Here is a 12,077-nt window from a genome sequence, read left to right on the forward strand (position 1 = left end):
CCATAGTTTGTTTAACCATTTACCCATTGAAAGGCATCTGGACTGTTACAGTTTTGGGCTGTTAGGAATAAAGCTGCTACAAATAGTAGTGTACAGGGTTTTTTTTCTGAATATACGTTTTCATTTCTCCGGGGTAAATGCCCAAGAGTGCAATGGCTGGGTCATATGATAGTTGCATGTTTAGCTTTTCTTAAGACACTGTCAACCTGTTTTCCAGAGTGGTTGTCTCATTTTACAGTCCCACCAGCAATGTGTCCGTGACCTAGTTTCACCACAACCTCGCCAGCATTGTTGTCATTTTTTATGTTAGATATTCTGATAAGCATGTAGTGATATCACATTACCATTTCAATTTGCATTTACCTAATAGCTAATAATGTTGAACATCTTTTCATGTGCTTATTTGCCATCTGTGTGTCTTCTCTGAAATGTCTTTTCATGCATTTTGCCTATGTTCTAAATAGATTTTTTTTTTTTTTTTTGGCCACGTTGGGTCTTCGTTGCTGCGTGCGAACTTTCTCTAGTTGTGGCGAGCAGGGGCTACTCTTCTTTGCGGTGCGTGGGTTTCTCATTGCGGTGGCTTCTCTTATTGTGGAGCACAGGCTCTAGGTGTGCTGGCTTCAGTAGCTGCAGCACACAGGCTCAGTAGTTGTGGCTCACAGGCTCCAGAGCACAGGCTCAGTAGTTGTGGCTTGTGGGCTCTAGGGCACACAGGCTTCAATAGTTGTGGCGCATGGGCTTAGTTGCTCCGCGGCACGTGGGATCTTCCTGGACCAGGGATCGAACCTGCTTCCCCTGCACTGGCAGGCGGATTCTTAACCACTGCACCACCAGGGAAGTCCTTAAATAGATTTTTTAATTTGTTTACTATTGAGTTTTGAATGTTCTCTGTCTGTTCTAGATATTAGTTCTAATTTGCAGATTGCACATATCGTCTCCTCATCTGTAGCTTGCCTTTTCATCCTCTTAACATGGTTTTTCTTGGAGCAAAAGTTTTTAATTTTGGTGAAGTCCAATTTATCAATTTTTTCTTTTTATGGATTGTGCTTTTGGTGTCAAGTATAAGAAATCTTTGCCTGGCCTTACATCTTGAAGATTTTCTATGTTTTTTCTAAAAGTTTTAGTTTAATGTTTTGCGCTCAAGTCCATGATCATTTTGAGGTAATTTTTGTACAAGGTATGAGTCTTAGTTCAAGGTTCATTTTGTTATCTGTAGCTGTCCAGTCGCTCTAACACCATTGCCTGTTCTTCTACTAATACCATGCTGTTTTGATTACTGTAGCTATACAGCGAGTCTTTAAAGTAGGTGAACTGATTTCTCCCCCTTATTCTTTTTAAATTAATATAATTTATTTTGTTGAGAGGATTTAGGTTTACAGAAAAAGTCTGCAGAAAGTACAAAGAATGACCATATACCCCCTCAACCCTTCCTCTCCAGTGTCTCCTGTTACTAATGTCTTGCATAAAAGTGGTGCATTTGTTAAAATTGATGAGCTAATATTGATACATTAACTAAAGTCTAGTTTACATTACTTTTTTTACAGGTCTTTTTTATTGAAGTATAGTTGCTCTACGATACTGTATAGGCTATAGGTGTACAATTAGTGATTCACAGTTTTTAAAGGTTATGCTCCATTTATAGTTATTGTAAAATATGGGCTCTGTTCCCTGTGTTGTACAACGTATCCTTGTAGCTTGTTTTATACCTAGCAGCTTGTACCTCTTACTGCCCTGCCCCTAGCTTGCCCTCCTTCCCTCTTCCTGCTGGTAACCACAAGTTTGTTGTCTGTATCTATGAGCATGCTCTTTTTTTGGTCATATTCACTAGTCTGTCTTCCTCATTTTGAGTCTCCATTGTCTGGCCCCGCCCTGCGTACTAGACTCAGCTTCGTGACAGTGACGAGCATTCTCGACTTTGGGCTTGCAGGTGGGAGCCCTCCCTCGGCTGTGTGCTGTGCTGCAGGTGCTGCGGGAAGAACGGGACCAGTGTCTGCAGGGACTCGCCGAGGAGAAGGCCAGGCACCCGGCCCCAGGTACGTGCACACCTGGGCCCACTCTGGGATGTGAGTTGCGTCCAGGTCCACTGGGTTGGGGGCAGGTAGGGGCTGGAGCAGCTGTGTCCTTTCAGAGAATAAGCTGAGGGGACGGGCCTGGAGTGACCCTGGTGACCAGTCTATACACACCCAGAGAAACCATGTCATTGCCTCTCTTTGGTTCTCTGAGTTTGTGGTTACGGCCAGGGTTGTTGAACCATTAGCTTCTGCATGATGACTTCACCAAGGTAAGCTTTTGGTGAGAATTACTTATCAAGGCAGTGTACTTCTCACCCATTCTCTCACCTCTACTGCTAGTTTGATGGGAGAGGCAGCGTGGGGTCTGGAAAACTTGGAGTCCATTGCTGGCTGACCCTCACCGGCTGTGTGAACACGGACAGATTATTTAACCTTCTGAGTCTTGCTTTACTGATCTATAAAACACAGGTGATAAAGTCTACATCAGAATTATAAAGATATATGAGATAAAGTATGTTAATACAGGTGTTTCTTAAATATTATTATTTTAAATATTATTAATTTAAATATTTGTTATTAGTTAGGACTGTAAATATTATTAATTTGATATTTACATGTTAATTTTATTTCTGTTCCCTTCCTTCACTTATCTGCTTTGCTTTCACTCATCTAAGGGCAGGGAGGGATGTAGCATTAAGAGAAGAATCCTTTACAGGTAGTCAGACAAAGACTTGTACAGGCAAGGTCTTAGCAGCACGGGTTACAAATAGGCAACAGGTGGAAACAACCCAAGTGTCTGTCAGCTGATGAATGGGTAACGAAGATGTGGTCTGTATATACAATAGAACAGTATTCAGTCTTAAAAAGGAATGAAGTACTGATACTACCACATGGATAAATTTTTTAAAAAGTGAAGTGAAAGAAGTCTGTTGTAAGAGGCCATGTGTTATATGATTCTCCTTGTATGAAATGTCCAGATTAGACAAATTCATAGAGACAGAAGTTAGATTCATGGTTGTCAGGGGCTCAGGGGAAATGGCTGGGGAGTAACTGTGTAGGAACTGCCTTTTGGTCGTGGTGAAGTGTCTACAACTGGATAGAGGTGCCGGTCACACAACACTGTGAATGTACTAAATGCCACTGATTGTACTTTAAAATGGCTAATGGTTAATTTTATGTGATGTGAATTTCTTTTTAATAGACTTTATTTTTTAGAGCAGTTCCCTGCTGAGTGGAGCAGAAAGTACAGAGCGTTCCCACGTACTCTCTGCTACCCCCTCCCACCCAAACACACAGTCTCCCTCACCGTCAGCATCCTGCAGCCGGTGCTACATTGGTTACAGCTGATGAACCTACACACCATCGTCACTCAGAGTCCACAGTTTACATTAGGGGTCACCCTTAGTGTTCATATTCAGTGGGTTTTGAAAAATGTATGATTGCATGTATCCACAATTATACTATCATACAGAGTAGTCTCTCTTGCCTGAAAATCCTCTGTGCTCCACCTATGCATCCCGCTCTCTCCTCTAACCCCTGGCAACCACTGATCTTTTTACTCTCTCCATAGTTTTGCCTTTTCCAGAAAGTCATATAGTTGGAATCATGCAGTGTGTAATCTTTTCAGGTTGGTTTCTTTCACTTGGTAATATACATTTAAGGTTTTTCTCATGTCTTTTCATGGCTTGGTAGCTCATTTCTTCTTTGAGCTGAAGAATATTCCACTGTCTGGATGTGCCACAGTTTATCCATTCTCCTACTGAAAGACATCTTGGTTGCTTCCAAGTGTTGGCAATTCTAAATCAAGTTGTTCTCTGCAGACATAAGTTTTCAATTCATTTGGATAAATACCAAAGAGAATGGTTGCTAGATCGTATGGTGAGAGCATGTTCAGTTTCGTAAGAAGCTGCCAAAACTGTCTTTCAAGTGGCTGTGCCATTTTAATTTCCCACCAGCAGTGAATGAGCGTTCCTGTAGCTCCACATCCTTGACAACATTTGATGTTGTCAGTGTTTTGCTTTGTTTTTTTAATTGTAGTAAAATATGTGTAACATAAATTTTACTGTCTTAACCATTTTTCTTTCTTTTTCTTCTAGTTTTATTGAGATATAGTTGACACACAGCAGTGTATAAGTTTAAGGTGCACAGCATAATGATTTGACTTACATACATCATGAAGTGACTATCACAAGAAGTTTAGTGACACCATCATCTCTTATAGGTGCAGAGTTAAAGAACTAGAAAAAAATGGCGTGACGAGAACTCTGGAGATTGCTCTCTGAACGACCTTCACATATAACACACAGCAGTGGTAACTGTGTTTATCACGCTGCACGCCACATCCCTACCACTTACTTATCTTATAACTGGAAGTTTGTACCTTTTGACCACCTTCCTGCAGTTCCCCCCAGCCCGGCCTCTGGTACCCACAAATCTGATCTCTGTCTACGAATTTGTCTGTTTGATTGTTTTCAAAGTATAATGGACCTACAACGCTATGTTAGTTTCTGATACAGAACATAGTGATTTAATATTTCTATATGTTTCAAAATGATCACCAAGACAAGTCTAGTTATGATGTGTCACCATACAAAGATATTACATAGTTATTAACTACATTCCCCACTCTGTACATTTCATACCGGTGACTCATTTATTTTGCAACTGGGACTTTGTATCTCTTAATATCCCTCACTTATTTCTTTCCTCCCCCACCCTGCCTCCCTCTGGCAACCACCTGTTTGTTCTCTGTAACGTGTTTCTTTTTAGTTATGTTTGTTCATTTGTTTTATAGATTCCACATTTATAAAATCATAGAAATCATAGTGAAATCGTATAGTATTTGTCTTTGTCTGACTTATTTCACTTATCATAATACCCTCTAGGTCCATGCATATCGTCACAACTGGCAAGATTTCATTCTTTTTTATGACTAACATTCCATTGTGTATATATGTACCACATCTTCTTTATCTGTGCGTTCATCTGTTGATGGGCACTTGGGTTGCTTCCGTATCTTGACTATTGTAAATAATGCAGTGAACATAGGGGTGCATGAATCTTTTCTAATTACTGTTTTTGTTTTCTTTGGATAAATACCCAGGAGTGGAATTGCTGGATCATGTGATAATTCTATTTTTTAAGTTTTTGAGGACTTTCCATAGTTTCTCCCCAGTGGCTGAAGCAGTTACATTCCCACCAACAGTGCACGAGGGTTCCCTTTTCTCCACACCCTTGTCAACACTTGTTATTTCTTGTCTTTTTGATAATAGTCATTCTGACAGGTGTGAGGTGATATCTTGTGATTTTTTTTTTTTTTTTTGTGGTATGCGGGCCTCTCACTGTTGTGGCCTCTCCCACTGCGGAGCGCAGGCTCAGCAGCCATGGCTCACGGGCCCCAGCCGCTCCGTGGCATGTGGGATCCTCCCGGACCGGGGCACAAAGCCACGACCCCTGCATCGGCAGGCGGACTCTCAACCACTGCGCCACCAGGGAAGCCCTTGTGGTGGTTTTGATTTGTATTTCCCTGATGATCAGTGATGTTGAGCATCTTTTCATGTGCCTGTTGGCCATCTGTATGTCTTCTTTGAAGAAATTTAAAAAGAAGTTTAAAAAAACATGTAAACTTCATCAACTTAACCGTTTCTCAGTGTACAGTACAGTTGTGTTAAGTTCACATTGCTGTGCACCCAATCTCCAAAACCTTTTATCTTGCAAAACTGGAGCTCTATACCCATTAAACAACAACTCTTTTCCTCTCTTCCATTATCCCCTGGGAACCATCATTCTGCTTTCTGTTTCTGTGGATTGAATGGTTCTAGGTACCACAAATAACTGGAATCATACGGTATTTGTCTTTTTGTGATTGGCCTATGGTATCTCATTGAGGTTTTGATCTTCATTTACATGATAATTAGTGATGTTGAGCATATTCTCCTGTGTTTCTTGGCCATTTGTATGTTTTCTTTAAAGAAATGTCCTTTCAAGTCCTTTGACCATTTTTAAATAGGGTTGTTTGGTTTTTTGTTATGGAGTTGTAGTTCTTTATATATTCTGGATATTAACCCTTTATCAGATATATGATTTGCAAATGATTTCTGTTGTTCTGTAGGTTGCCTTTTCATTCTGTTGATTGTGTCCTTTGATGTACAAGTTTTTAAGTTTGATGTATAACCTAATATATCTAATTTTACTTTTGTTGTCAGTTCTTTTGGTGTCATATCCAAGAAAGCACTGCCAAATCCAATCTCATGAAACTTCCTCTAAGAATTTTATAGTTTTAGCTCTTACATTTAGGTCCTTGGTCCATTTTTGAGTTAATTTTTATGTGTGGTATAAGGTAAAGGTCCATCTTCATTCTTTTGCACATGGACATTCAGTTTTCCCAGCACCATTTGTTGAAAGACTGTCCTTTTCCCATTGAATGGTCTTGGCACCTTGCTAAAAAAATCACTTGACCATATATGTGAAGGTTTATTTGGGGGCTCTCTTTCCTATTACATTGGTCTATATGTCTGTCTTTATGCCAGTACCACACTGTTTTGATTACTGTAGCTTTCAAATGGGTTTTGAAATCAGGAAATATGAGATCCCCAAATTTGTTGTTTTTCAAGATGGTTTTAACTATTCCCAGGTCCTTTGAGATTCCATTAAGAATTTTAGGATGAATTTTTCTATTTCTGAAAATAATATTAAATACATAAATATTAAATGAAATATTTCTGTCATTGGGATTTCTTTGTTGTTGTTGGTTTTGGCTGTGCCATGCATCTTGCGGGATCTCAGTTCCCTGACCAGGGATTGAACCTGGGCCATGGCGGTGAAAGCCCATAATCCTAACCACTAGGCAACCAGGGAAGTCCCTGTCATTGGGATTTTGATAAAGATTGCATTGAATCTGTAGATCACTTTAGGTAGTATTGACATCTTAAAATATTATGACATCTAATCCATGAATACAGGTTGTCTTTCCATTTATTTGTGCCTTTAATTTCTTTCAGCAGTGTTTGGTAGTTTTCAGTGTGCATGTCTTTCACGTTGGTAGTTAGGTTTATTCATAAGGTTTTTGTTCTTTTTAATGCTATTGTAAATGGATTTGTTTCATAATTTCCTTTGTAGGTTGTTCCTCACTAGTGTATAGGAATGCAACTAATTTTTGTGTGTTGATTTTATATCTACCCTGTCACTTTGGTGAGTCCATTTGAGGCATCATTAGGGTTTTCTACACATAAGATCACATTGTTTGCAAACAGAGATAATTTTACTTCTTTCCTCCAATTTGGACACCTTTTATTTATTTTTCTTGCCTACTTGCTATACGCTAGGGCTTCCAGTACTATGCTGAATACAAGTGGCAAAAGTGGGTGTCCTTGTCTTGTTCCTGATCTTATAGAAAAAGCTTTCAGGCTTCATCATTGAGTATGATGTTCGCTGTGGCCTTTATATATATGGCCTTTATTATATTGAGATAGTTTCTTTTTATTTCTAGCATAAGTGTTTTTTACCATGAAAGGGTGTTGAATCTTGTCAAATACTTTTTCTGCACCAGCTGAGATGATCCTGTGGTTTTTGTTCTTCATTTTGTTAATGTGGTGTATCGCATTGAGCAATATTCACATTTTGAACCACCCCTGCATCGCAGGAATAGATCCCACTTGGTCATAGTGTATAATTGTTTTCATGTGCTGTTCAATTCAATGCGCTAGTATTTTGTTGAGAACTTTTACATCAATGTTCATCGCAGATATTGGTCTGTAGTTTTCTTTTCTTGTAGAGTCTTTGTGTGGCTTTGGTATCAGGGTGATGGTGGCCTCATAGAATGATTTTGCAAGTGTTTCCTCCTTTACGGTTTTTTGGAAGCCTTTGAGGAGGCTTGGTGTTAATTCCTCTAAACATTTGGTAGACCCTGTCGGTGAGGCCATCTGGGCTTTTGTTGTTGAGAGATTTTTTATGACACATTCCATCTCCCGACTAGTTAGAGGTCTGCTCCGAGTTTTTACTTGCTCATACCTCCGTCTTGGTAGGTTGTGTGTTTCTGGGAATTGATCCTTTCCATCTAGGTTATCTGGCTTGTCGGCGTACAGACCAGACAGGTCCTTCTGCAGTACTCTTATCTCCAAGTCATGGCCTTTGCTCTTGGGATCCTTGGACTGTTGGTCGCCCACTTTCTCGTCCCCCACGGCCAGGCCCGTGACTCCTTCCCTGCCCCCCTCCCAGGAATCTGGCTGCCCCCGAACCGCGGCTGCCGCTGTGCCTTCTGGTCGTCTCAGCTGTGTCCGCCAGGACTTCCCCTCCCCTCCCTCCCCTCCCTCCCGTCCCGCATCCCGCTCCCTGAACACAACTGTCTGCCCTCTGGTGGCGATGGCGGCGCTATGTGTGTGGCTGCGAGGGGAAGGCAGCCCCATCTCTGCATTTTCCAAAAGAAAGAGAGAGGAAGAGGGGTGCAGAGGGGGAACGGGGAGCCCAGGCTTTTAAATTAGGCTGTGTGATCTTGAGTTCTATGTCTCTGGGCCTCAGTTTCAACATCTGTTTTATTGGGTTGGTGTGAAATTGAAAGAATCCGTTCAAAAAATATTTAGCACTTCTTGTTGTGAGGTGAGAATGGTGAGAAAAAAGGAGCTTGGACTCCTCTCTTATGGCTTAGGAATGTGTTTTTGCACATGTGGCAGAGACTTGGTAAGCAAGCTTCATCAAATAGGGGTTGGTTTCTTAGACACCACAAAAGATCCAGAGCTGGTGCAGAGTTCCCAGGTGTCCAGATCCCTCCTGTCTTTCTGCTCAATGTGTGGCATTCGCCTCCTGGTTGTAAGGTGGCTGCAGCACTTCCAGGGAGGAGGGGGGAGTATTTTGGGGGAGAAGAGATGAAGGTCGTGAGTTCAGTTCTAGACACACGGAGTGGAGGCTTCAGAGGAGGGCCGGGCTGGGGAACACTTCTGTCTGGCTGGCAACTGAGGCTGAGGTTGCAGGAGGAGAGGATGAGGGAAGGGGAGGAGGAGAGGGCCCCGGAGCGGCCCCGGGCCCCTGCACGAATCCATCAGGAGCAGCCGGGGGCAGGAGGAAGGTGGTGCCGTGGGCGGCAGAGGCCCAGCAGTGTGGGTGCTGCGATGGGCTTCAGTGGAGTCACCCGTCCTCTGCATGAGGGACGGGGCAGGATGACAACTTCCTGCCGTAGGTTGAGCCTTTCCTTCCCCTCTGCTGGCTGTGGCAGGTTCTTCGGGGAAGCCAGACAGTAGTCTTACGGCTCACAGGGGCCCACCATTGAGCCACAGCCTCCTGACTTCCTGGGCCCTCCTGTCACCCCAGAAACTACAGCTGCCTGCATGTCCCCAAGGTGAACGCCAGAAATTCCCGTGACAGAGCGTGGGACTTGCATTCAGGCCTGAGGGATAAAGCCTAGAATGGCAAGCCACTGGGAGAGATGATGGTGAACTTTAGTTCACACTTAGAAGTTACAGACTGTTATTTTAAAAATAAGCATCTGAAGTGTTTAAATGTCCTATTGCTCCCCAGTGGCTGCAGGATGAGGTTTAGCTCCCACTCCCTTGTCCACGCATCCATCCCAGACATTGCCGCTTGGCTCAACCAAATTGCTTACAACTTCCTGACCGTGTATGTTTCTCTCATGCCTCTGCGCCTTTGCACATGCTGATCCCTCTGCTTCAACACCATTCCCTGTTTTCCACTCTGCCAACCACTCTCCTTTTTAGACTCCTCCAGGAACAATTTCTCCCCGTGTAACTGGCCACCCGGACTTCTGCAGGACCCTCTGTTTCTCTCCCTCCTGGCACCTCTGCACTGCATCGTAGGGATGTGTTTCCTGGATTGGGAGGGACTGTGTCACTTTCCCCTTTTTCCCCAGCGCGGGGCACAGGGCCTGCGAGACCTAGTAGTTGTTGTGTGTTTGTTGATGACTTACTGGGTGAATGAGTGAGTGCAGACGTTTGACTGAGAGCAGGGAGAGAGGAGACTTGAAGGAGAGAGAGAGAGGTGAAGCAGAGCCTTTGCAGCAGAGGACATGGACGCCCCTGGCCTGCCCCGCTCGTCACAGACCAGCTGGGGTGAGAAGTGTAGCCACGTCACCCATGGGGAGTGCTCACCAGAGCCTGACCTGGGGGCCCGTCACCCTGTGGATGCTGACCTCACATTGCAGTTCCTGGGAGGCTGCGGATGTGCTCAGACCTGGAGCACCGACCTGGAGCAGGTCTAGCCATCTTCTGTCCCCAGAGGCTCCCATGTGGTCCTACTTGTGCATCCAGGGCTGAGAAGGCGCAGTGGGACTCCTGCCAGGTTCTGCCGTGAGCTCCCTGGGGAGACCTCGCTCTCCTCGTGTGCGATGGGGCTGTGCCGCACACGCAGTAATTGCAACTGTGTCTGGCCAGGCCGTGGCAGCTGGGTGAACGGGGCAAAGGCTCGGGCCGCTTGGATCTGTTTTGCATTTTGGCCTTCTGCAATTTTCATTTAGGAAAAGGGGTCTGTTGTTTTGAAAACCTGGTTTAAAAGCGCCTGAGCCAGAAGACTTCTGAGTCTTCTGAAGTCTTCTGAGGACCTGGACTCCTGGGAAAGTCTTTAGGCCTGTTCCGCTGTCAGGTTGAGAAAGCTGAACCAGAAGACCCATCGTGGAGCTTAGAACCGACACGGTGGCCGCGGGGGAAGATTTCTTCAAAGAATGAAAACAGGAGAAACAGCAAAGGCATGGAGCCCTTGGTCAGGCTCCGCCCCGCGGATCCCCATCAGGGCCAGGTTGCGGGGATGGGGGCTGGGGCTGAGACCGCCTGGGGGGGATCCGGCCCCATAACCTCCACTCAGGAGCACGACTCCTGAAGTCCTGGTCACCTGGGCCCACAGGCCCTCCGTCCCCAGCAAGGATCTGTCTGGCGCCTGAGGCGGGGAGGGGCTGGCGGACTCTCTGTTGGGGGTGTAGGTTAATGGTTAAGCTGCCCGGTCTTCCCTGGGGAGGAGGTTAATGTTTGAATGTCAGAAGAGTCCCAGGAAACGAGCTGTCACCAAGCCCGGCACACTTATCATGAATAAAAAATTAACTCTTCAGCTATTCCGGGTTAGGTGGCCAAGGCCTTCGGAACATTTTGTGGGAACATTTCAGGGTCACCCTAATAGCTGCATGGCGTGCTCTACCCGGTTATTTATTGCTCTGTTTTCAGAAGCTGATACCCCCTCAGAGCTGGCCAGTTGAAGGGCTTTGCCTCTCCCTAAGGAAGAATGTTCCCGAGAGACAGTGCAGTGGCAGGAAGGATGTGGGCTTAGCAGTTTGGACAGACCTGGGCAGGTGTGCTGCTCTGTCACTTAGGGGCCGTGTGACCTTGGGCAAGACCCCGGTCCTCTCTGGACCTTTGTGTCCTCGCCTTCAAAATGGGGACACAGCATCCCCTTTTCCTCTTGTCTCTGCCGGCTGGTTGCCCACTCCCAAAGAACATGGGCTGGCTTCTAGCGGGTGTCGGGAGGGCAGTGCTTTTTTATTGAGGTGAAATTCACAATATTAACCATCCTAAAGCAAACAACTCAATGGCATTTGGTGCATTCACAGTGCAACCACCACCACCTCTATGTAGCTCCAAAGCATTCTCATCACCCCAAAATAAAACCTGTACCCGTTGAGTAGTCACTCCTCATCTTGCCCCCCCTCCGCCCCTGGCAACCTTGCATCCACTCCGTCTCTATGCTTTTGCTGACTCTGGACATTTCATAACAAATGGAGCCACAGTCCGTGACCTTTGTGTCACCTCCTTGCACTAATGTTTCCAAGGTTCATCCACGTGGTGGCGCTGCTATCAGTGTGTCTTACGTGCTGGCTTTTAATGCAGTTTCTCTTAACAAACATTCCAGTCCTTTTCTGGCTTCTCCTGGCTCCTGAGGGCCACTGGCAGCAAGGCAACCTGGGACCTCCCTCCCCTGCCCAGAGCCCAGCTCTCTTCACCCTTTCCTTGGCTCTACTGATCTGGGCTCGTTTTTCAGAAACAAGTAACTTATGTTCATGTAGCATTTTCGACATATTTTTTCAGTTCTTAAAACAACCTGTGCAGTAAGTACCGTTGTCATCCCCACTTCACA

At 44.8% G+C, this 12,077-nt stretch overlaps 1 protein-coding gene across 9 annotated transcripts in view; it reads left to right on the forward strand.

The window, feature by feature from the left end:
- SCTR (secretin receptor) overlaps positions 1-12,077 on the forward strand; it is a 64,461-nt gene that overhangs the window by 10,072 nt on the left and 42,312 nt on the right. For 8 of the 9 annotated variants that reach the window (XR_004350805.1, XR_004350804.1, XR_004350807.1 and 5 more), the window contains exon 2: positions 1,928-2,063. Coding sequence is in view for 6 of the 9 variants with exons in the window: in XM_032638164.1 (XP_032494055.1) it covers positions 1,928-2,063 (136 nt within the window). In the remaining 3 variants the exon portion in view is untranslated. The remainder of the gene's footprint in view (positions 1-1,927; positions 2,064-12,077) is intronic. The other variant, XM_032638168.1, reaches the window with a different exon arrangement.

The sequence above is a fragment of the Phocoena sinus genome, chromosome 7 (assembly GCF_008692025.1).
Source record: "Phocoena sinus isolate mPhoSin1 chromosome 7, mPhoSin1.pri, whole genome shotgun sequence".
Classification (NCBI taxonomy): domain Eukaryota; kingdom Metazoa; phylum Chordata; class Mammalia; order Artiodactyla; family Phocoenidae; genus Phocoena; species Phocoena sinus.